Below are 24,929 nucleotides of genomic sequence, written 5' to 3' on the forward strand. Positions count from 1 at the left end.
TGCTGCATGATCCAGTGGAGCATTGGTTGATGGTGTGTCCTGTGCCTAGGCAGTTGGTGCATAACGATGCCTCCTTCACTAATTCAATACGTGTCTTTGCCGTCCTTGCTTGGAAGAGTTGGCAATTCATTAATTCATGAGGTCCGTGGCAGAGATGACAGATCCGTGTCCGCTTTGAGGTGGTGGAAGTTTGTCCTCGTGATGGGCGATATCGACGGTTAGGACGGTGATGAGTCGACTCCTCTGTTTCCTGTGATCTCATGATGGGCTGATCGCCGTTGGTCCGTGCCGTCAGAAAATCTATCAGATGAGTATACGAGGGCATCCTTTTATCGGGCAAGGTGTGATGCCATATGCTTATAGTGGATGAGGGTAATTTCGAGGTGAGTAGTTCGACCAAAACAACATTTGACGTGACCGGCTCCTCTAGTTTCTCTAATGCGGCCAGGTTCAGTTTTACCGTCTTAAGAAAATCATCTATGGCTTCAGGTGTTTCCTTTGATATATTGGGATAATCAAGTATCAGACGCCAATGCTGCATACATATTCGACGGTGAAAATCAAATTTGTTCCTTAGCACATTAAGTGCAATTGTATAGTTGGACTCGGTTATATCTAACGAACTTATACTTCTCTCGGCCTTACCGGTCATGGACGATCGCAGGTAGTGGTATTTCTGACACTTGCGTCAGGTTCTCATTTCGATCGATGGCGGACATAAACGTATCGTAAAAGGACTTCCGATTTTCGATGGTGCCGTCGAATTTGGGCAACTGGATGTCTGGCAGTTTGACGGCGGTCCGTTCTGACTTGGTTTCTAATTCGTGATTTGATGACGTCAGACAAGTTGATAATTGGTTTTTACCAGCGAGGATTTTGAGTCGCCCGTTCAGCTCACCGAAATCCTTCAAGGCCTGCGCTTCCTGCGCGAGGTCCTCGTCATCCAGATCGTCTAACTCTTGTTGGCAGGTCAGTCAGTCGACTGCGAACCTCCGAGCCAAACGGACCTCTCAGCCCTAAAAAAAAGGGACAGCTGGCCCAGACCCGAGCAGTGCGCGCGCCAACTAGACAATCTTTCGCGAAGAGAAAGACAAAGTGGAAAAAAGAAAAAAGTGGCAGAAAGTGGAAAATTGATTAGTGACACCATCGCTATAAATAGGAAAAAAAAATAATAATAAAATAAAACAAAATAAATAAAAAAATAGGCGACATCGATAATGAAGCAGAAAGCAAAAAAACGGAACCCTCCCTAAGCCCAACAAAAAAAACCATTGAAAGAAAAGCAATCTCGCCAAAAACGGACAAAGAAAACAACATTAGCATAAGACTTTCCGCGCAAAAAACGCGGAAACTCAACCCACAACCAAAGCTAGTGAGAAGGTCCAAAAGACTACCAGACAACCCGGAAAACACAGAAGAAGATCTCGTTCTAATCCAAGAAGAAAACAATACACAAGATACCACCGTCAAAGAAAACAAAAATATGAAAACTACAAGAAGCCCTCCCTCACCAGTGATACCAACAAAAAACAGATTTGAAGTGTTACAAACACAGGAAACCACCTTACCGCAACAACAGAATCACACTCAAGCAACGTCAACAAAAGAATCAACAATACAAAATGCGATCGTGGAAACCATAAGAAGGAAGAACAATGAAATGCGAATCAAAGCAAACAGGAGGACTACGTCCACAGTGGGAACACCACACACCCAAGAAAAATCAAACTACACACGAACAAACAGCCCCCTCGCCCCACCTAGGAGGCCGCCGATACCACAAAATCAACATACTCATCTGATCAAACCAAAAGAGCAACCCCCACCGACAAAGGCACCGAGGGAACAAGCACAACAGGAACAGCCCACCAACCACCCTACAGAGGAACAACAGGACGCCCCCTCACCCACAAAAGGTAACAGGCCCCCGCCAATCAACATAACTCATCAAGACCCAAAAGACACCATTGCTCTCTTACAAGACGCTCTCAAAATCAAAAACTTTCACATCAACAGAATACACGCGAACAAACACGCTCTATACCTACATAATCTAAGCGACTACATTAAAGCAAAAGAATTACTGATAACAACAAACACAACGTTCTACACATACACACCAAAAGCACAAAAACATCACACGTTCCTATTAAAAGGACTAGACATTAACCTCACAGAGACAGAAATACTAGAAGACTTACAAGCATTAAAAATAGACGACATACAGTTTACGAAAGTATCGCGCTTCTCGACAAGAAAGTCAAGGGAAAGTAACAGACTGCTCCCAATATACATAGTACAGGTATCCCCCAATAGCAACGTCGTGAAATTACAAAAAATAAATAGACTAAGCTACTATAAAATAACGTGGGAAAAAATAAGAAAAAATGACATTACCCAATGCCACAAATGCCAACGATTAGGCCACACAGCACAAAACTGCAACCTAATCTACCGCTGTGTAAAATGCACCGAGCCCCATGGCCCAGGCGAGTGCAAAATAAAAAAAGACGATACAATCACAAAGGATAAAATATTCTGCGTCAACTGCAAAAGCTACGGACACCCCGCGTCATACAAAGGGTGCCCCAAAATCATAGAGCTGCGCCAAAAACTTTCAGAAAAAATTAAAAAAGACAAAGAAACAAAAATCAAACGACTAGAACAGATAAGCCGAAAATACACCCCAGAACTAAAGTTCTCGGACGCAGTGAAACAACAAGCAAGACCAAAGCAGGAAATCGAAAACCCCCCTCACACAATAAACCCAAAACTAGATTCGCGGGCAAACCAAATCCCAATTACAACCGAGATCATCCCTCAACAAATAATATTAAACGCTTTCGAAGATTTTAAAAAATGTATCATCCAAGCACTAAATCAACAACAAATACAACTCAACGAATTAAAAAATGCAATATCATCGCACGAAGACAGGTTCAACACCATCCTTAGATACACTCCTTAGATATCGCAGTCGACAATTAGCCAAAACACACCAAACCAACAAACACAACATAAAACATCCAAATTAGATTTAAAACACCTGAAAATAATTGCAATAAATGCAAACTCTCTAATCTCAAACCAAAAAAGATACAGTATGCTAACCCTAATAAACAAAGAAACCCCCGACATCGTACTCATCTCAGAAACAAAACTGAACAAAAGACACAAAGTATCCTTCAAAAACTACTCCATAATAAGACACGACAGACCAAACGCTATCCAAAGAGGAGGAACGGCAATCCTCATAAAAAACCCCCTGAAATTCAAAGAAATCCAAAACGACAAAATAACAAATTTTAAAACCCTGGAGACGACAACCATAAAAATAAAAATAAACAAAAAGGAAAACTTACTCATCACCGCAGCCTACGCAACCTACGGAAACGAAAAAGAATTTAACGACGAATTCAATAACCTCTTCGAACTTTTACAGCTTGACAAACAAGAAAACTTCCACATAATAGCCGGCGACCTTAACGCAAAACACACAAGCTGGAAAAACCCACTAAACAATACGAGAGGAAACTTCATCAGAAACTGGCTAGACAATAAAAGCATACACTACAAAACAAACCTTTACAGCTCCGAGCTACCCTCCTACCCAAAAGGAGGCTCATACCTCGACATATGCCTAACAGATGCACGACTAAAAATCCAAAACTTACGACCAAATAACACGCTCAAAACCCTAGACTACGACAGCGACCATAAAGCCATACTCTTACAGATAAACAAAAACACATCCGACTACCTAACACTTGAAACACAAACCGAAACCCCCAAGTACAACTACAAAAAGACAAACTGGAAAAAATTCCAAAAACTACTCGAACAGAAATGCGACCTAAATATCTACAACAACGTCAACCTAACAAACAGACAAATCGACACATACATAGACGAAATCGAAAAACACATACAAAGCGCACTCCAAAAATCCGTCCCAACCTTCAAACAAAAAAACTCTTGCGATCTATATATCAACAACAAAATAAAAGAACTACAACGAGACAAAAGCTACATACTCTCCAAAATAAACAATATAAAACACAACTACTCTTACGACAAAAGAGAGGAATTAGAATACCTAAAATACCTACTACACAAAATAAAATTACAACAGAAACAAGAATTCGCAAATTCTATAAACCTCTACTGGACAAACAAAATAAAAAATATCTCCAAAAACGACTCAGCCAACATGTTCCCACAAATAAATCAAATCTTCAGACCGAAAGAACAAAACCCCAGCACTCCGCTCAAATTGCCCCCAGAGAAAGCTCCCCTCATCCAAGAAGCAGGTATAGAGATACACAACACCAGCAAAGACACCGAGAATAACTTCATAATAACTAAAACAACAGAAAAACTAGACATCATAGGCACCCACTTCTCCAAAACACACACCCAAAACGAACACATGGGCCGAGAAGAATTAAACAGAATCATCATCGCAGAAACGAACAAACTCAAAAACGAAATAGAACAAGACATAACGTTAAACAAAACAGTCTGCACGTTCTCAAACGAAAACACCTCAGACAATCCCAAACAACCAGAAACAGAAATAAATGATTTTACAAATTATAACCAACTAAACAAAATCTTCGCCAAGCTAAATAATAAAAAATCCTCTGGCTTCGACGGCATCCCGAACATCTCACTTAAGCACCTACCGAACAAAATAAAATGGTACTACACAGTACTATTCTATAAAAAAAATAAAGACGGCTCATCACTCACAAACCTACGTCCAATAAGTCTCCTCCCCAACATAAGCAAAGTATTTGAAGTAGTCATCAACAACCCCCTAACTACATTCTGCAAAAAAAAAAAACATTATACCAGAAAACCAATTTGGCTTCCGACACAAACACTCCACACTACATGCGACAAACAAACTCACGTCAGACATCTGCTGGGCACTAAACGCAAAACAACGAGTAGCCGCCTGCTTAATAGATCTCGAAAAAGCCTTCGACACAGTCTGGATCACAGGCCTCATTTATAAATTAATAAAAAAAAACTTCCCGAGATACTTAATCAAAATAGTATGGGACATGATCACAATCAGAACATTCCTAATGACCGAGGGTTCTCATACATCGAACAAAGAATTCACCATAAAAAACGGACTCCAACAAGGAACTGTAAACTGTATACAACAGTGACATATTAAACCTGTTCGACATGAACAAATCTACCCACAAACGCTCCATAGCCTTCGCAGACGACCTAATCATCTACGTAACAGGCCGCAAAACTAAAACAATAAACACAGACCTCCAAGAACTATTCGACAAAATCAACGATTACTACCACACATGGAAACTAAGAATCAACGCAAACAAATGCGAAAGCATACTGTTCAAACCCAAAACCAGCGAAATCGGCCCAGCAGAAAGAAAACACTGCAAAAATTTCCAATTAAAAGAAAAGGCATCCGAAGAGTCAATCATACCGCACAAAAACTGCGTAAAGTACCTAGGCATAAACATAGATGACAAACTAAATTACAAACAACACATAGAAACCCAACTCGCCAAGGCCAATAAAGCATTCTGGAGAGCAAAAAGACTATTTTATTCGAAACATCTCAAGAGCAATGTAAAAACATTATGCTACCAAGCTCTAATTAGGCCAATTATAACATACGGTTGCCCAATCTGGTACAACATACCAGCAATGCTAATGGAGAGAATTCGCGTTTTCGAAAGAAAATGCATTAGAGCTTGCCAAAATGCGTACAGATCCGAACAGAGCGGATACAAAAAATATATAAAAAACAAAAAAATTTACGACCTAGCCAACATTCACCGCATTGACTGTCACATACTAAAACTAGCAAGAAATCATTTCGCACAAGCGTCAAAAATAAAAGAAAACAGCCTAATCTTCAGCGGCTTATACCCAAACGTACTATATTACAAAAATACAATGACAACAGGCTACATCCCCCCAGAAGCGTTCCTATACCTAGACGAAAAAAATTACCTCCAAGACCAAAACAATATCCCGATAATTTTCCACATAAAAAGAAAAACAGGGATAAAGACAATACTCTACGAGGAAAACTTAAACGGACTGACTGCAGACACCAGGTGGAGGTACAACATGGCCCTCCCCCAAAAAGACACTAAAGACAAACACAGAAAAAACACAAAAAAATATTGGTGGATTCCAAAACCATAAGAAAATATAAGTGAAAACTACCAATTCGACAAAAAAACCATTCCTACCACCGTGCAAATGTATACCACAATGTATATCGCTGAAGTGCCTAATGAACCATCAACATCCCAACGGTCCTTCCACCGAAGGCTCTAGAAGAAAGAGCGTGTGGCAACGGCCGCGGACGCCTGGCAAATGCGTGGACGATGGGGATGTTGAGGGATAACAAAAGAAAGCGATCGGATCCGATCGAAAGTAAAAAATCATAAGAGCTTCAGTCTTAAAAGGTCACGCTTAGAGCTCGGAAGTAGATTGTAAAACCAAGTGTTAGAAGAAAAATAAAGTTTCTTTTTTTTTTTATTCTTTTTTCTTGTTCTTTTGCATAATTTTACGTGACGTTTTGGCGATCCTGCCAGGATAGTGAAAAGTGTTTGTTCGGAAACCAAAAGACATTCATCATCTACGAAAGATAGAATTATTTGGGACTACGGTCATCCGCAACAACAAAGTAACTATCACGAACCAAGCGAAGTGACAATAAAAGTGAAATCAGCGCAATAATGTCTAAGGCAACCGAATCTCAAACTTCAACCTCAACTGACCCAATGTTGCGAGCAATATGGGACAGTATTCAAAAACAGAATGAGAATATTGCCCTTTTACGAGAGGAAATGTTACGTTTGTCTATGCAAAATGACGAAGAGAACAGACACAGGACAGCAGAAATCGAGAATCTCGGGAAAACCGTCGCAGCGCTACGGACTGGGTTCGGATCCCCTGCGACCGATGACTTTGCTTCCATTATCACCGAAGACAATGAAAGTGCGTCGACAGCAATCAGTCGCACCGGGAATATGGCAGAAGCACGCAAACTGTCAGGGTTAGCAGCTCCAGACATCCCACCTGTTCACCTCAATATCGAACAACCCGAGGTGGAAGAAAGAGGCTATTTTCCGCCCGCTTCTCCCACTCTACGAGCTAAGGATGCAATACGCTACATCCCAACGCTCAACGGAGATGATGATGTAGGAGTTGAAGACTTCATCAAAGAAGTGAGAAGTATGAAGGATCGCTGTATGGAGCAAGATCTGTTGCTAAAAGCAATAAAAGTGGAAAAAATCGTGGGAAAAGCAGCCCAAAGTATTCGCAACATTCCTATTGAGTGTTACAGTGATCTGTACGACGCACTGAGAAATAACTTAGCAGCACAAGTGACTTCGAATGAGTACCAAGAACAATTACGAGAGTTGAGACAGGGGCGCGAGGAATCAGTGCAAAGTTTTAATATTCGGTTTAGAAGAATACTCAACCGTTTGCTGTACGCAATAACCAATGAGTACCCACAACCACTGACACGTAAAATTATGACCGAAGAAATCACGAAGAAGACTGTTCGTGTGTTCCTAAAGGGACTCAGACGCGACATAGGGCGAATATTATTAAGCAGTGAACCCTTGAATCTTCCGGAAGCTGAAAAAAAGGCAGCCGATGTAGAACGCTACTTGCGAGAAGAACGACAACCTAATTGGTCATGTAATCGGTTACCTTCCGCTAGTAATCGCGCAAACAACCAGCCAATGCAGGTAAGACGATCTAATGTACCATCAAGATCGCCTAACACGCCAGCAGCTCAGAAACCTGCTACATTTAACCAAATAGAAAATAGACCACCTGCTGAACGCGCGCAGATGAAGTGCTTCAAGTGCGGAAAGCTGGGACATATTGCCAACAAGTGTCAAAATTTTCTACCACCGAGCCAGCGCGATCGACCACCCGCAAGGATTCAGGCAGTCCAGGAAAGGGACGAAATACAAGGAACAACATCGAACCAGGAGATGGACGAACCGTACGAGACATACGAGTCAACATCGCCACGGGAAGACTACTCGCAATACCTTTGTCAACCCGAACCGAAGAGCGAGTATTTCTGGTCGACACAGGAGCAGGCATAAACCTGGTGAAACGTAACAAAACTGTCAACGCGATACAAATAGGGCCTAAACAAAAATTTTCTATGGGACGAGACAAATACGAAACTAACGAATACGTAACGAAACGAATTTTTGGACAAAATCACATTTTTCACATAGTACCGAACAACTTCCCTATTATCGAAGATGGAATCATTGGGCTACCATGTTTAGAGAAGTATAACTATTCAATATCCAATGACAAAATCCGACTAAACGACAAAACCATTTTATTTCAGAAACCAATACACTTAACTCCTGGAGAAAACAGAGTTCAAACAATCTATCTGGAAGGCAAACCAACTAAAGTATGTTTTATCAACACTGGTGAGCAAAACATTGAAATTTCTAGCAATATTCAAAATTCTCATGACTTTTCCAACGTATCAAAACTAAAAAGCCTAGTGAGAACAGATCACATTGAAAAACCAATCCGTGAATCCATCGAAAAGATTATTTTCCATTATATTGACATCTTTAATTTAGAAACCGATCTTTTGCCCTGTACTAATTTAACTCAGCACACAATTTCGTTAACTAAAGACAAAATCATTAACACACGATCGTATAGACCACCGGAATGTCACCGTGACGAGATTTCGCGACAAATAGGAGACATGTTGAAGAAAAATATTATAGAAGAATCCGAATCTCCTTATAACTCTCCGGTATGGGTAGTTCCAAAAAAATTAGACGCCTCAGGAAAACAGAAATGGAGGATAGTTATCGATTTCAGGAAACTAAATGAACTCACAGAACAAGACGCTTACCCTTTACCCGATATAGACGACATTTTAACACAATTAGGAAACGCAAAATTCTTTTCGGCACTTGATTTATCCTCAGGATTCCACCAAATTCCAATGAACGAGAAATCTAAAAAATATACCGCTTTTTCGACACCGCAAGGGCATTTTCAGTTCAATCGAATGCCATTCGGACTTAAAAACGCACCCGCTACCTTTCAAAGATTAATGGACAGAGCCTTGACTGGACTTGTAGGAAAATACTGCTTTGTTTATTTGGACGACATAGTGATATTCGGAGAAACGATTCAAGAACATAACGAAAACCTCGCGATAGTATTTCAGAGACTCAGGGAATTAGGACTTAAATTGCAATCGGACAAATGTGAATTCGTAAAACCGGAACTAGAATACTTAGGCCATGTAGTTTCATCCGAAGGAGTTAAACCAAACCCCAAGAAATTAGACGCTGTAAAAAACTTTCGATTACCCCGCAATGCCACGGACGTGAAATCATTCTTAGGTTTAGCAGGTTATTACCGCAAATTCATTCGAAACTTTTCCAAAATCGCGAAAAGCCTTACAGACTTAACAAAAAAGGACACACCATTTCATTGGACTGACAAACACCAGACTAGCTTTGATACTTTAAAAGACAAACTCTGTAATTTCCCAATATTAGCTTATCCAGACTTTAACAAAACCTTTACCTTAACTACCGACGCAAGTAACGAAGGACTAGGAGCAATACTGTCACAGGACGGTTATCCTTGTTGTTACATTTCAAGAACACTGAATCCACCCGAACGAAACTATACCACGACAGAAAAAGAACTTCTAGCCATCGTATGGGCCGTGAAAAGATTAAGACAATACTTGTTAGGACGACGCTTCATTATTCGAACCGACCACCAAGCTCTTAAGTGGTTGCACAATTGCAAAGACCCTTCTAGCAGACTGATCCGTTGGAGACTTAAACTCGAAGAATATGACTATGAAATCGAATATACAAAAGGTAAAGATAACACAGCTGCAGATGCTTTATCCAGAGTTCACGCGGTAACTCGCGACGAAGTAGTTAACCTCGACCTAGTAATTGATCACACTAATTCATTCAACGCATGGAAAGAGAACAACGAAAATCCGAAACTCTTAGAAATTAAACCGAATGACCAAACATTTTACCAATTAACTCGAAACGACTTAGGAGAATACGACGAGACACTTTGGATCAGAAGACTTTACAAAATTCTTAAAGATACAACAAAAATCGGCATAGGAAATAACGATTTCACTGAATTAGAGAAAACGCAGATTAAACTCATGCTAATATATTTTAACGACACGTACAAGAAAATTACTTATGCACCTAATCCCATCTTAAAACTAGACGAAAACGAAATACTCTACAAGCAATAAAGGAAAACCATAACGACACCGTAGGACATTTAGGGATACAAAAAACGTATCAACGGATCAAGGATAAATTCAAAATTTCCGGACTTTTAGAAAGAGTAGAAAACTTTGTGAAAACATGCGACACATGTCAAAAGGAGAAACTAACACGTATCAGGCCCAAAGAATCCCCACAAATCTCAGACACGCCACTTAACCCTAACGACAAAATCGCTATGGACATCATAGGACCGATGACGAAAACCAAACGCGGAAACCAATACATACTTTCAATTCACGATGAACTTACGAAATATCTGATATTAGTTCCCCTTAAAACGCAACGAACTGAATCCATAATTAATGCGCTCATTGAACACTATATTTACATATTTTCGGCACCAAAAACGATCCTAACAGACCAGGGACAAAATTTTGTTAGCGATTTAATGACGAAATTTGAAGAAGCTTTTAAAATCAAACACATCAAAACAACTTCATTTCACCCACAGAGTAACGGATCTCTCGAAAGAACGCATGCCTCAGTTAAAGATTTAATTCGTACTGCATTACACGACAATGACAAAGAATGGGACGAAGTACTTAATTTCATTTGTTTAGGGTACAACACCGCGAAACATGAAGGAAACAGGATTCTCTCCCTTTGAATTGACCTTTGGGCGAAAAGCTAACTTACCTTCCGCAATATCCAAATTCCCCACACTTACCTATGATGATATGTACTCACTTTGGCAAAAACAACTGAATAAATATTGGGAAACAGCTCACAAAACGCTTATTCAGAATAAGCAACGATACAAGCGAGACCAAGAAAGAAAGATTGTTAAAACTCAGACCGTGTTTAGAAAAGGAGACTTTGTTTTAATTCACAACGACCATAAAAGAGATAAGTTGCACATTGAATGGTTAGGACCTTACAGGATTAACGATGTGAAAACTCCTTATTACATTATTTCTATCGACAATGCTAAGAAAAAGATACATGGTAACCGACTGAAAGCGTACTTTTTTCAGGATAATGCTGACCCTAGCACTAGTAATAATACCCTTAATTAGATGCCTTGAATTCACGGGATAGGAATTACGCTTTGTAAACAAACCCAACCAATTCACGATCGAAAACTACAACATGATTACGCCTCTGAAATTGTTAGCTTCCCGAACACTAACAAATATTGTAAAATTGCTATATTTAAGATTAACGAAATAACTTTTGTACCATTACATGCAGAAAACCAATTCATAATGATCCCTAAAAAAAAAAAAGGGGGTAAACATATCCTTCGATCTACATTTAAATAATTCCATTCTACTAAGATCTTAGAGGACCAAGATCAATCTAACCAGGGGGGTATGTCACGACCGGCTCACTTTAAAATCGGAGATAAAGATGTGGCGGCACTCGGCGACAATGTATATCGCTGAAGTGCCTAATGAACCATCAACATCCCAACGGTCCTTCCACCGAAGGCTCTAGAAGAAAGAGCGCGTGGCAACGGCCGCGGACGCCTGGCAAATGCGTGGACGATGGGGATGTTGAGGGATAACAAAAGAAAGCGATCGGATCCGATCGAAAGTAAAAAATCATAAGAGCTTCAGTCTTAAAAGGTCACGCTTAGAGCTCGGAAGTAGATTGTAAAACCAAGTGTTAGAAGAAAAATAAAGTTTCTTTTTTTTTATTCTTTTTTGTTGTTCTTTTGCATAATTTTACGTGACAGCGGCCAGGTAACGAGGGATAGTCTCACGCTAATTAACACTCTGTAATAAGAATTTATTTAGAGCATGTTTGAAGGCGGCAGTACATTTCAGATTGATTTTCCTAGTATGTTATTGTAGGGAGACAACTGTGTAGTATTTCTCAGTGCCATTTTCAAATATGGTTAAATACATTCTGTAGCTCCATGTAAAAAATTACATTAAGTTTGATTTTTCGTTGAATATATAGTTTTTGGGTAATTTTTACTATACGTACGCGTATACGTTATTGTTATGTATGCATAATTTCAGCCGAACAATGTTTATGAAATGTCGTGTGTTCTCATACCTTACAGGATGAAAAGATTACGCGTTAATGAAATTGTAACAAATGATAACAATGTAACAGAATACTATATCTATAAAATAATATTAGGGTTTAGAGATGTTAACTGTATTGGCGAGAATTTCTTTTGCGAAGTGTGCAAGATATGTGCATTGGAGGAAAAAATAAACTATTTCTAATTGACAGAAAATACAGTGTAATACAGGTGTGTATATAATTCTAATTAGTTTCGGCTATTTGGGTGGTAGTGACAGAGGGAGGGAATATTTGCTAATGGTGATAGAGAGAGGATTCGCCTTTGTTCAATTACCTGCGAAATAGCGCTACCGTGGTCGTGATAGAAAACAATGATAGATATTTTGACATATCTGGCTACCGACTAACCGAAAGTTTTGGCGGCGTATAATTACCCGTAATAGGTAATTCCGAAGATGCTAAACCTTCGAAAGTGTTTAAGTTTCACGTTTTGACATATACGTCAATAAAATGTATAAAAGGATTTACTAAATCTTTAAAAATATTTAATTTTACTAGAAATTGAATGAGATTTGTTACATTTTCGTTCGTGTTTAATAAATTAATATTTCTACTCGCAGCATAATACTTTTCACGTGTTTACTTGACGGTAATTGACGCATTACCCTTTTAACATATCGGAGGTTCGTGTGTAAGCATTTGTAGGTAAAAGTCGCACGTACACTATGTCTGCTTCACCAAAATTATAATTTGTATAAAATTGTATTCTATAAAGAAACAAACACAAAAGCTTTTAGAAAAAAAGCTTTTAAATTCTCTAAATAATTTCTTGTTGTCTGTGTACTGCTCTGTATGTTACGTATGGAAATTATGGCATATAAAGTATTGTAACAGTCCTAATATCCAGGTTTCAATGAATATGTTTTTTATTGTTCTCACAAATGAACATTACCAAAGTTAAAATTTTGTATTATCATAGAACGAAGGATCTTTTTTCCTGGAACAATATTTCGTACAATTTCTGTTCAGTATCAACGATAAACAATTTATGGGTCTTTAGAATTACCGAAGATTTAGTAAAGAAATAGGATTACGCAGCCCATAGGAATTAAAGGGTGTACGTATATGTATACTGCTATACGTATGTATACTATAAATGATATGTGACTGCCTTAGGTAATCTTTAAGTGAACTATCGGAACTATTGCAGCTCTACATAATTTTGAACGAAATTTTATTTTATACATAGATCGTGAATTTTCAGGTATTTATATATATATAAAAGAAAAATGCTAAAATTTCTGAGGAAACTGACAGACATGTAGGACAATGTACATCATTAAATAAAATATCCTCTATTTATTTTATAATTTATCCTGCTCTAGGACAGTCATTATAGCGAGACACACAGTCGAATAGCGAGCGTAGAGTTGAACAGTAACATTGAGCGAGCGACGATTACGACCGGCAGATACTATCCCTGTACTTGTATTTAAAGTGATTTTAATATATACTGATTATTACAATTTTATCACTCGTCTGTTTAATAAACCAACACGTATTATTAAGATATATGTAATTTTGTGTGCTACACAGTATTAACCGCATAGTAGTGACACGCATATATAAGTATGAGTGTGTGTGGGAGTACGTGCGTGCGTAACGTGTGGTAAACAAAAGAATGCAGCTGTGCGTATATATGGTAATGAAAAATATGGCGAGAGAAAAAGAGTGCTAAGACGCGTGTAGTGTCTATCTACGAATATCTTGTAAATCACATATTAAAAAAATATGAAACTATTTTAATATCATTTCTACGTGTAGTGTGAGTGTTCTTATACATTTATTTTGGGGACTAAGGTCCACAATTCTCAACATGAAGCACAAATTGTAAATTACGCTTAATCCTGTAACTGTTTATTAAGAAAGGAAGTGAATTGATACTACACTGCAGAAGAAAGGATTTTCTTTGAGGGACCTATCGAATGCTATGTACGGTATTCAATTTTACCATGCTTATTTGGCTATATATAAAAAGCATTGGATGCATATATGTAATATATGCAAAAATATATAAAATATACAACATAAGATGTTTTTTTAATTAATGACTTATAGCCATAACTACCAATAGGTTATACACCACTCAATTGGAATCATAAGTTCAGTTTTATAATTGTTACAATATATAATAGATGAAATAAGTCCTCAATTGAAACTTGTTTCTTCAGTTTTGTATATCAGAATATAAAATTGTATACATATCTATAGTTTGTTAATCATATAGTATTATAAAGTGAGATTCTTAATATTCTGCTATCTATTATCCTTTGCCTCTATATTATCCTTTTAAAATAAATTTCCAAAATAAATTTCTGCCTAGATTCTTCTCTTTCAGTTGAAAACCATAGAAAAAAAAAGATAAATCCAGTTTTACTGCTTTTATGATTTTAATGTTACTTAGTGATTAAAAGGATGTATGTATTTTAATGTGAAATATTCAAAATGGAAATAATTAGGTCCAAATCTATAACTCTGGAGAAACCAGTCTATGTATATTATTATATAAACAGTGTGATATTATATAATATTCTAAACCCAATAGTATCTTTGAAATATTCAAAGGGCTGGCAAAAATTTGTAGGTACTTAAATCTGAAACCAGATAAAGAGGAAACTTTGTGAGTGGTCAGAAGTGTAATAAAATTATAAAATTATTTTTCCATAAAAAGTGGAAATGTAATTTATAATAATTTCCCTCTGTGATCTTCAATTATGTTTATAAAAATATGAATTGGCATAAATATCTGCAATCTATTAATATGAATAGATGTAATTATTTGAAGATTTATGTAATCCTTATTTGTGACGTTATATCTTTAATATCATAAATAAAATTGATTTCTATTTACCACTTAGAATTTCACTTAGAATCTGTACCACCAATCCATAAAAGCTATGTTTATTTTTCATTCCAGTTGTGTCAGTGTCTATCAGTGTTTGGATACTAGTCGCTATCTCCTTGGAATGTTACTTCGCTATCTGCAAACTATTAAAGTCGAAAATATGGGAGACACAGTTTTATGCTTACAAAATGATCGCTGTGGTTTGGACAGTCAGCTTCACATGAAGTATCCCAATTCTTGTTTTCAGCTGAAAGTATCCCAATGATAAACTGATGAAGTATTCCAAGTTCCTTTTAAAAATGTATACGATGGTAATAACATTCTTTTCATCTTTTTTATTACTTTATCTTTTAATTTCCTACTAAAAATTTGAGTATCCAATGTTTTAAGCACGTTAATGTTTCTTGCAGGTCAGGGTAACGAGGGATAGACCTTGGCGGCCAGACCGAAAGGGACGTCGCACGGACCATCTCACGCGACATAACAAATAGTGTAATTGAATTGTAACAACGAGTGGAAGATCATATATATACATCATGCAATATGCAACAGGGTAATTTTGAAATATGTTTATTGATAAGTTATATATATTATATACATAATTTCGCAAATTGTCTCTTCATTTCTCATTGTCTCCTCTGCCTGGGTGATGGGCTTGAAGATTATCGTGTTGATGATGCCTCAATTGTGTTTTAATGCAACTCTTCGGATACGTGGAAGTGTTAAGAGAGGTGTCGAGAAAGGTGGCCAGAAAGGTGTCAGAGATCGAATGGATGTTAGGCCGCTAGTGATGTCTCAATTATTGATTCAAGCTTCTATGCAACGAGTGGTGTCGCCCGCACGTACGACAGAATCCGGCGGCATGATGCCGAACTACGTTGATGGACGCTGATGCCTCATTGACGGCTATGAAGCGTTCTCTGGCGGTTCTTGGCATGAGGGTACTGTATCTCAAAATTCCAATTGGTTCACGGCAAATAGCACAAGATACGGGAACCTGCGACGTGATGTATGGGTGCACTCGTGTGTGACGTGTTGATTCTTTAGATTTTAATATATCACAGCGCTCCTTTAAAAATGTTAGAAGTTCTGCGACTGTTGGGAAGGGTGTGTTTTCTGTCATTTCCTCCCATTTTAACCTGGTCTCGCGATCTAACTTGGACGTGAATAAATACAGTAGTATTGTATCTGCGATCGGTTGTTCGAGCACTTGCAAGGCGTTATAGTGAGTTTCTATCTTTATTGCATAAGATCGTAAATCTACATATGATGTTCGCTGCAAAGGAGGTATGTCAAACAGACCTTTTAAATGTTTAGCCGTTTGATCGCGTCTTGTTTCCGATGTTTCCCGGGCGCCCGATAAGCCCTGCGAATTTAATTCACCACTTCTGACTGTCTGCCATATATACATGTTTATATTACGAATATATTCAATATATTTCTGCATTGTTTCACTATCGTCCAATTCGGATTGATTTTGCCTGAAAATCGTATGTTCTTTTTTTATGTCACCAAAATAATCTTTAATGTCGATTATAAATCTGTCCCACTCATGCTTATTGAAAGCCGTTCGAAGTGCTTCAAATTTTCTCTTCATCACTTCTGCTTTCCGTGCCAACTGTTTAATGCGCTCTTCTTGTCTAGCATTCAAGCTTAACGAGCTCATCTTGTAATTGCGATATTGACGTTGTTCCGGCTATAAGTAACGGCGTTGCTCGTTACTGTGCAGCGAAAGATGTTTCCTTCCCGAGGTTGATCCTCTGGTTGTTTGGAGTTGCTACGTTGATGATAACGGTGGAGTCACGTGACACTATGAGATTCACTGCTGTGTCACTTTTTATTCCAACAACTTCTTCTCGTAGAATATATCTTTTGGAGATATCACTTAAGACGTCGACTGATAGAAAATAAGTTAAACATTAACTGAACGTCCTACGCGATACAAGTGAAGATGGTAACTGATCAGAAAATGCAAAGCAAGTGAAATTCGGCAACGATGATGCCCCGGAGGAAAACTAGCGATGGGTGTATCTAAGGGTAAGGGCTAAGTGGATTCGTTGATGACAATTCTTGTTAGGAAAGAGGGGGCAACGGTCATCGCTGCTAATTGGGTAAGAAGAAAGGTTGATGGGTAAGGGAGAGTACTAGCCGCCCCCAAAGGGAGGTCGCTCGGAAGAGGTACCAAACGCGAGGAAAACCACATTACCCATACTTTCCCGGAATGAACAATAACCCTAATGACCGCTTCAACTTAAAACATATTTGGATGGTCTTGAGGACCTTAACCGTACAAAATGCTAAAACTTATGATGGGTCCTTAGCCCATTTGCATTATAACCCTACTTAAGAGGACTGATTCCTATTACCGCGCGCGGTCGGTCGTAGGTGCAGTAAACGATATCCGAATTTTTCATGGAGTTTATCGAAAATTTACTGTTGAAAACGATTGGTAGATAATATTACATTCGCAAACATCGCATCCTACATTCTTTATGATAGAGGAAAAAAGTAAAAATTATTTATTTAAAAAGAAATTATTTAGATTAAAATGGAAATAAAAAGAAGAAGTCGCAGCGCGTGGATTAATCCGCGCTTGGATGTAAATGGGTTAGGAATATCGAAGGTATGCAATGGAGATATTTAGACATTGACGTCCATCTTACTCGAGGGATGGATTCTGTTTTATGCAGAAAGGCGCGGGACGTAACATTAAGTACTATAAATACTTGAAGTTTTTATATTTTATGTTGCAATAATCTGTACAAAACATTTGATAATAGATAACAAATGTAAATGAAATAAAAAATAATATCAATTTTTGTCGATCTTTTGATACGATTTTACGTTGTTATGTTATGTTATGTAATAAAAATTTTCTAGTTCATTTTTATGTATCACTTCTAATAAAAGTAACAGTTGCTAAATAAATAGATATGCAAGGAGTAGATAGTATTTTTTTTTATTTTATTTTGGTTTTTTTACAATTTGTCCTTATGGACATTTAGTAAAGTGTTATATCTTATTGGTGAAAAAAAAATAAAATAAAAATAAATATAGCATGTGGGTGGCTACCCCCAGCGGGGTGCCAGCTTCGTTTTTTTTCTAAATTATCTTTTATGAGGTCTATTGGGTGTTTCCTTTTTAGTCTTCTTACGATGTTTGTTGTGTTGCACGTTTCAGCTGCTAGCTGGTTCGGGTGTGTTTCTATTCTTACTCTGTGTTTGAGAGGCACACTTGGAGCGTTAAATGTTAAGAAGAGATATAAATTTGTAAATTTATCAAATTCAAAAATATTAGTCAAACAACTTTGACTTGTTTAGGAAAAAACACGTTTTGCAACACACTTTTAATTCTTTATTAGGTGCCAAACGGAAATGAAAAAGTTATCAATGTACAATGGAAGCTAGCCAAACTAAAAAGGAAAAGTGGAATAAAAGTGGATTTGGAAAATTCACGTACGAAAATAAGACTAATTAGCATGAAAAGCAATAACAACTGGTTAAAAGATCCGTAAAGGCCAAACAGATGTATAACATTACAAAACCTTAGTGATGAGAATTTACAAAATCATTCTACTTTTATATCAAAAACTATACATTAAATGTAATGTAAATTAAATTAAACGAGGAAACATTAAAACTACATATAGGAACTAAAAAACATATAATGAAATAATTTGAAGATAAAATGAAATACAAGAACTCGATTCGGACGCATACAGGATAGTAAGAAAAATTCTAAAAAATAAAAATGTAAATTATTATACCTACTAAACAAAGATAGAAAAAGGTTTCAGGTGATAATAAAAGAATTACACCCAAAACTTTTTTTTTATTTGATAGATTTTTTACAATCAATTCTCATTGAGAATTATAAGTAAATTAAACACCCAAAACTTAACATAGAATATATCAAAATAAATCTGTTGGAAAGGAGACACAAGCTATACAACATAATTTACTTCAGCAAAAGTGTCGCATTAATACCATTGTCAATGTTTCTCTCTGAACTTGAATAAGACAAAAACAACAAGGAAATTTATGATACCAATGTGGTATGTGATACGTTCATAAAAGTAAAAACGCCAAGAGCTAACAATAATATTCCACAGTGTGTGAACGACATGGACGCACGAAAAATTATTGTAATAAATTACGGACTCGTGTCAAATGTTCAGATATGTATCTCTCGATTAATTGCTCATATGTAAAAAAATAAAAAAGGTAATCTGTGCAAATTGCAAAAATAATCATCCGGCAAGCTACAAATGTTGGATTGTAAGGAAGGAGCTGCAAAAAAATTATTTTTTCTAATTATCACCAGACATGCTGTAAAGCAAATAATAATATAAATGGATTCTAAAAATTTTTAAATGCACAAGAACCAAATATCGATTGCATTAACAAGTAACAAATCTTAAGCAAAAATGATAAAAGAAAGCAGTAATTAAAAACTAAAAAAAAAAAAGACAACAACAGAAAAGACCTGAATACGATATAATAACAGCAAAAGTATTAAAAGAAATTCCGGACAAAGGAGTAAGATTTTTATCTTCAGGCTAGGGAATTTTCCACAGATATGGAAATGCGCAGAGATAGTGTTATAAAAAGCAAATAAGAATTTAAAACCACCATCCGCTTATAAGCAGTATCTTTCCTTTCAATTATATCTATATTGTATTTTGGCTTATCCTTGAATCTGTTAATCGTATGTTGTGTCGTGTCGAATCGCTACTTAACCAGGATTATTTTTTCAACCATTATTTAAGAACGGATGGCTTTAAGCCAGACGTAAATGTTGAACGAGACGAAGACCAGAGACACCCCCAGCAGCGTCAGGCTTTTAACCTTTCTTATTTTTTCCCACTCAAGAATTTTACAAAAACTCTTCAAACATCCCATAACCAGCTATCGATGCAGCAACAAGCCAACTTTCTTTTTCTAGAAATTCTCCGCCAACCACGAATAGGATAGATACAAGAGGAATCTTGTACTATTGGGTTGGTAAGTGTTTTTTTTTTTTTTTTCTTTAGTTTATTTTGGTTTTTACAATTTGCCTGAAGGGCATTTGGTAAGTGTTATATCTCATTGGTAATAAAAAAAAAAATGAAATAAAAATAAATATAGCATGTGGGTGGCTACCCCTAGCGGGGTGCCAACTTCGTGTTTGCTAAGTTATATCTTTTATGAGGTCTATTGGGTGTTTCCTTTTTAGTCTTCTTGCGATGTTTGTTGTGTTGTTCGTTTCCGCTGCCAGCTGGTTCGGGTGTGTTTCTATTCTTTCTCTGTATCTTTTTGCGAATCTGGTAATCTCCTCCTTGACCGTTGGTATTCCCAGGTCTTTCCGTATGTCCTCGTTTCTAACGTACCACGGGGCGTTTACCATTGTTCTAAGGATTTTGGCTTGGATTGTTTCTATTTTGTTTATATGACTCATTGCTGTTGTTCCCCATAGTGGAATTCCGTATGTCCAGATCGGTTTTATGATTATTTTATATATTTTCAGTTTGTTTTCTGTGCTTAGTTTGGATTTTCGGCTTGTTAACCAGTGCATTTGTCTCCTTGCTGTCTGTATTTTGTCTATTATTGATTTGATATGCTGTTTCCATGTGAAGTGTGTATCTATGTGAAGTCCAAGGTATTTGACTTGCCTTGTTTGTGTTATTTGCGTGCCGTTCAGGAAGATGTTTGGTGTTATCTGTTTTCTCAATGTGAATGTGACGTGGTTGCATTTGTTAGGGTTGGCTTTAATTTGTTTGTCTTGTAGCCACTTTTCTATTTTTGTGATGTGCTCTTGTAGCATTGTGGCTGCTGTTACAGGGTTAGTGTGCCTGACTAGCACAGCTGTGTCGTCCGCGAATGTCAGTATTTTGCTATTGGTAGTTGTTGGAATGTTGGCCGTGTATAATGTGTATAGTATGGGTTCTAGGACGCTTCCTTGTGGAACCCCTGTGAGTAGATAGTATGAGGATTTAATTATTTTCAAGTCATTATCTTATAACGTTGTAACTGTAACTGCCTTCAGCGAGATCATTACTTTCGAAGAAATACTCATCTTTATTCTCATTATACATAGAATATTTTAGATCATAAACAGGAAAGGCTTCTTGTTTTCCTTACTATGTGTTAAGAAATGTAGATTTATATATTATTTCAACCATAATTATTTTGTGAAAGTCACTCGATAAATACTGTTACGTCGCGCGAGATGGCCCATGCGACATCCCTCACGGTCTGGCCGCCAAGGCCTACACCTCGTTACACTGACCCGCATTAAACCCAAGAGACCACCATAAACCGAATCTTTTTAGCTTAATCTCTATTCATACAGGTATTTTCGGTTTATGGATGGTCCTAAGAACAGTCCTTAGGTTTATTGCACACTCTTACTAATTACGGAGAAAGCGGATGTTTGTCCAGCGAAATAGCAGGTTTTTTCGTGATCGCATCTCCCCGCGACCGTTATACATCGAATATTGAGTGCATGTTCCATCTTATATCTCATCCGCGATTGTATTATTATTGATATATCTATCAATTAATCAATTAAATTTATCAGCAATTGTGATAACACGAATAAATACTTGTACCTATACTTCAAATAATATTCCTGATAATAGTATAGGAATCAAGTGACCTCAATGATTTCATTCAATTTAAGTTCATCGCATGCTAAGGCTTTATCGATTTTCATACGTTTCAAGTCCCTTTTATCGAGTTCTCCAATTCAGGTCAATGTGCATGTCGATTTTCACCTGTCCAAGGTTACCTATCTCCGATTGTATGATTCCAGAATGATGTTCACGTTTCGCTATACATTTTTTCATTCGATCCCGTTAAACTCAGCTGAAAAAAGCAGAAGCCAGGAAGAGAAAATCTGCTCTGCGTATAAATCGATTTTTCGTATTGTGTCTTCTCGCATAGCGCCAAATTATTTCAATTTCAATCGAACCGTATTAGAAAGTACTAAAAACCGCTACTCAGTTGCACCGATCATAGAATTTCATAAAATATCCTACAAGAAGTTCCGTTACATGGAACATCTGTTACGAACAAGAATTACATCGATCTCGCAGACCATAAGGCGTTGAACGATGCTCGGTAAACACGTTCCAAAGTCCGTCGGATAAAAAGTCTGTTTCAAGGCGGCCGATACTGTATGCAGGAGATCGCGATGGCTCGGTTAGTGGCCAGGTAAAATTCCTGCTGAATGCCAGGTGAAATGTCAGTCGATGCACCCACGTGATTCGTGACGACTCGAGCCGGCTGTCTGTTCGCCACCACACGGCGCGATATTAAAAAGCTGTCGCACCACTCTCGTTCCAACTCGCGCTGATTAAACCGCGGCCGCGCAATATTTGATCGTGGAAACATTTGCTGACCGAACGTCGATATACATACGCATATGTGGTAATATACCGTTAGAGCGGCGATCGTTATTGCGAATTATCCAGTTAGCTTATTATATACCTTGTATTAACTATTTTGCGCTGAGAAGCACCGATTGTTCTTTGTTTTTCGTCCCGTGACGACTGCTCGACATTTTTCCTCCTTAAGGTCTTAGCATTTGTAATGCGCATCTACTTGTGATTCTGAAGAACATACCAGGTATTTTATCTATTAATTTCTTATTTTTCTCTCTTTCTTTAAACGAAGTATATTTATGAATGTATTTAAACGTACTCTAGAAATTACTTAATAGCGTGTCGGTTATTTCATAACGATGCAATATTAGGCGAAAGACAGCGGTGAATTTCATCCACTAAAAGCTCTTTATCCATAGAATATCGATCCTTCTTAGATTAAATTTCTGCGATATCAACGAGTTTAAAGTAACGATCTTATGTACATAGATATCAAATTATAGTTCGGAAATAATTTTTTTTTTTGACTCGTCAAGAAATTAATCAAAAAATTATTTATTGGGGGAAAAAAAGAAATAAAAATGTAGCATGTGGGTGGCTACCCCAGCGAGGTGCCATCTTCGTGTTTGCTAGGTTATATCTTTTATCTTATCATACTATGAACAAAAAATAAAAGCTAGGTTTCAATGAGTCATTGTATAATTATATGATATGTATTTTATAAACAGAATTTATTGTAATGATATAGATAGATTTCTTAGACAGTTAGAGAAGAAAGTTGTTCGCAATCATGCTTTTGACAGTTAAACTTAAAAATAATTATTGCATTTTTTAAAATAATGAACATTTATTCCTTACATAAGCGATCTAATGATCAATCTTACGTTTTTTATTGTAAATTAAAATAAATAAATTATATACTTTATTTTGTACCGCTTAGGATTGAATTATAACTTTACCGAAACAGTACAAAGCATTCTTTAAGCATGAATGTAATATAATGTTACACTCATCTCAGGCCACTTGCTATTTCTTTTACAACTTTATCATGTTATTTAACAGGGGATTGAGAATTTCACGTATAAAAGGGTAATTTTTGGATATAATTAAATTAAATTGACAGTTCTTCATAATTTGCTTATGAAATTACAATTATTATCCTTCTATGACGTGCAAATATAATACAATTTAACATTTTTAAAAGTATTAAAATATAAGGACCGCAAGAAATTCCCACTTCTGTAGAACCATCCATATCCGAATTTTCCTATTTATAAACATAACTTTGTTAGAGCGAAAGACACATAAATTCTGTTTTTAGTGAAAATATATCGATCCGCTATAATTATGTAATATTCTCTGTAATATATTGTTTTTAAACCTTTGAGTTCTGATTAAATTTAGAAAATAATTTAAAAAATTGGGATAGGATACTGTTTTCTCGTCCAGTTGCGGGGAGATGCGATCACGAAAAAACCTGCTATTTCGCTGGACAAACATCCGCTTTCTCCGTAATTAGTAAGAGTGTGCAATAAACCTAAGGACTGTTCTTAGGACCATCCATAAACCGAAAATACCTGTATGAATAGAGATTAAGCTAAAAAGATTCGGTTTATGGTGGTCTCTTGGGTTTAATGCGGGTCAGTGTAACGAGGTGTAGGCCTTGGCGGCCAGACCGTGAGGGATGTCGCATGGGCCATCTCGCGCGACGTAACAGTATTTATCGAGTGACTTTCACAAAATAATTATGGTTGAAATAATATATAAATCTACATTTCTTAACACATAGTAAGGAAAACAAGAAGCCTTTCCTGTTTATGATCTAAAATATTCTATGTATAATGAGAATAAAGATGAGTATTTCTTCGAAAGTAATGATCTCGCTGAAGGCAGTTACAGTTACAACGTTATAAGATAATGACTTGAAAATAATTAAATCCTCATACTATCTACTCACAGGGGTTCCACAAGGAAGCGTCCTAGAACCCATACTATACACATTATACACGGCCAACATTCCAACAACTACCAATAGCAAAATACTGACATTCGCGGACGACACAGCTGTGCTAGTCAGGCACACTAACCCTGTAACAGCAGCCACAATGCTACAAGAGCACATCACAAAAATAGAAAAGTGGCTACAAGACAAACAAATTAAAGCCAACCCTAACAAATGCAACCACGTCACATTCACATTGAGAAAACAGATAACACCAAACATCTTCCTGAACGGCACGCAAATAACACAAACAAGGCAAGTCAAATACCTTGGACTTCACATAGATACACACTTCACATGGAAACAGCATATCAAATCAATAATAGACAA

The 24,929-nt window shown here is 37.0% G+C and overlaps 2 protein-coding genes and 1 long non-coding RNA gene across 4 annotated transcripts in view; 1 reads left to right on the forward strand and 2 right to left on the reverse strand.

Annotated features, from left to right (window-relative positions):
* LOC132915421 (large ribosomal subunit protein eL39) overlaps window positions 1-24,929 on the reverse strand; it is a 206,073-nt gene that overhangs the window by 101,144 nt on the left and 80,000 nt on the right. The window lies entirely within an intron of this gene.
* Window positions 354-3,644, forward strand: LOC132915545 (proteoglycan 4-like). Its single transcript, XM_060975415.1, has 3 exons — window positions 354-489; window positions 1,206-1,916; window positions 3,592-3,644. The coding sequence occupies exons 1-3, from the start codon at window positions 354-356 to the stop codon at window positions 3,642-3,644; spliced, it is 900 nt and encodes a 299-aa protein (XP_060831398.1).
* On the reverse strand, window positions 21,937-23,134 carry LOC132915435 (uncharacterized). Its single transcript, XR_009659869.1, has 3 exons — window positions 22,929-23,134; window positions 22,253-22,825; window positions 21,937-22,079 (listed from the first exon to the last, which is right to left on the reverse strand). It is a non-coding gene; the product is annotated as an uncharacterized LOC132915435 (long non-coding RNA).

This window comes from Bombus pascuorum, chromosome 17 (genome assembly GCF_905332965.1).
Source record: "Bombus pascuorum chromosome 17, iyBomPasc1.1, whole genome shotgun sequence".
Lineage (NCBI taxonomy): Eukaryota > Metazoa > Arthropoda > Insecta > Hymenoptera > Apidae > Bombus > Bombus pascuorum.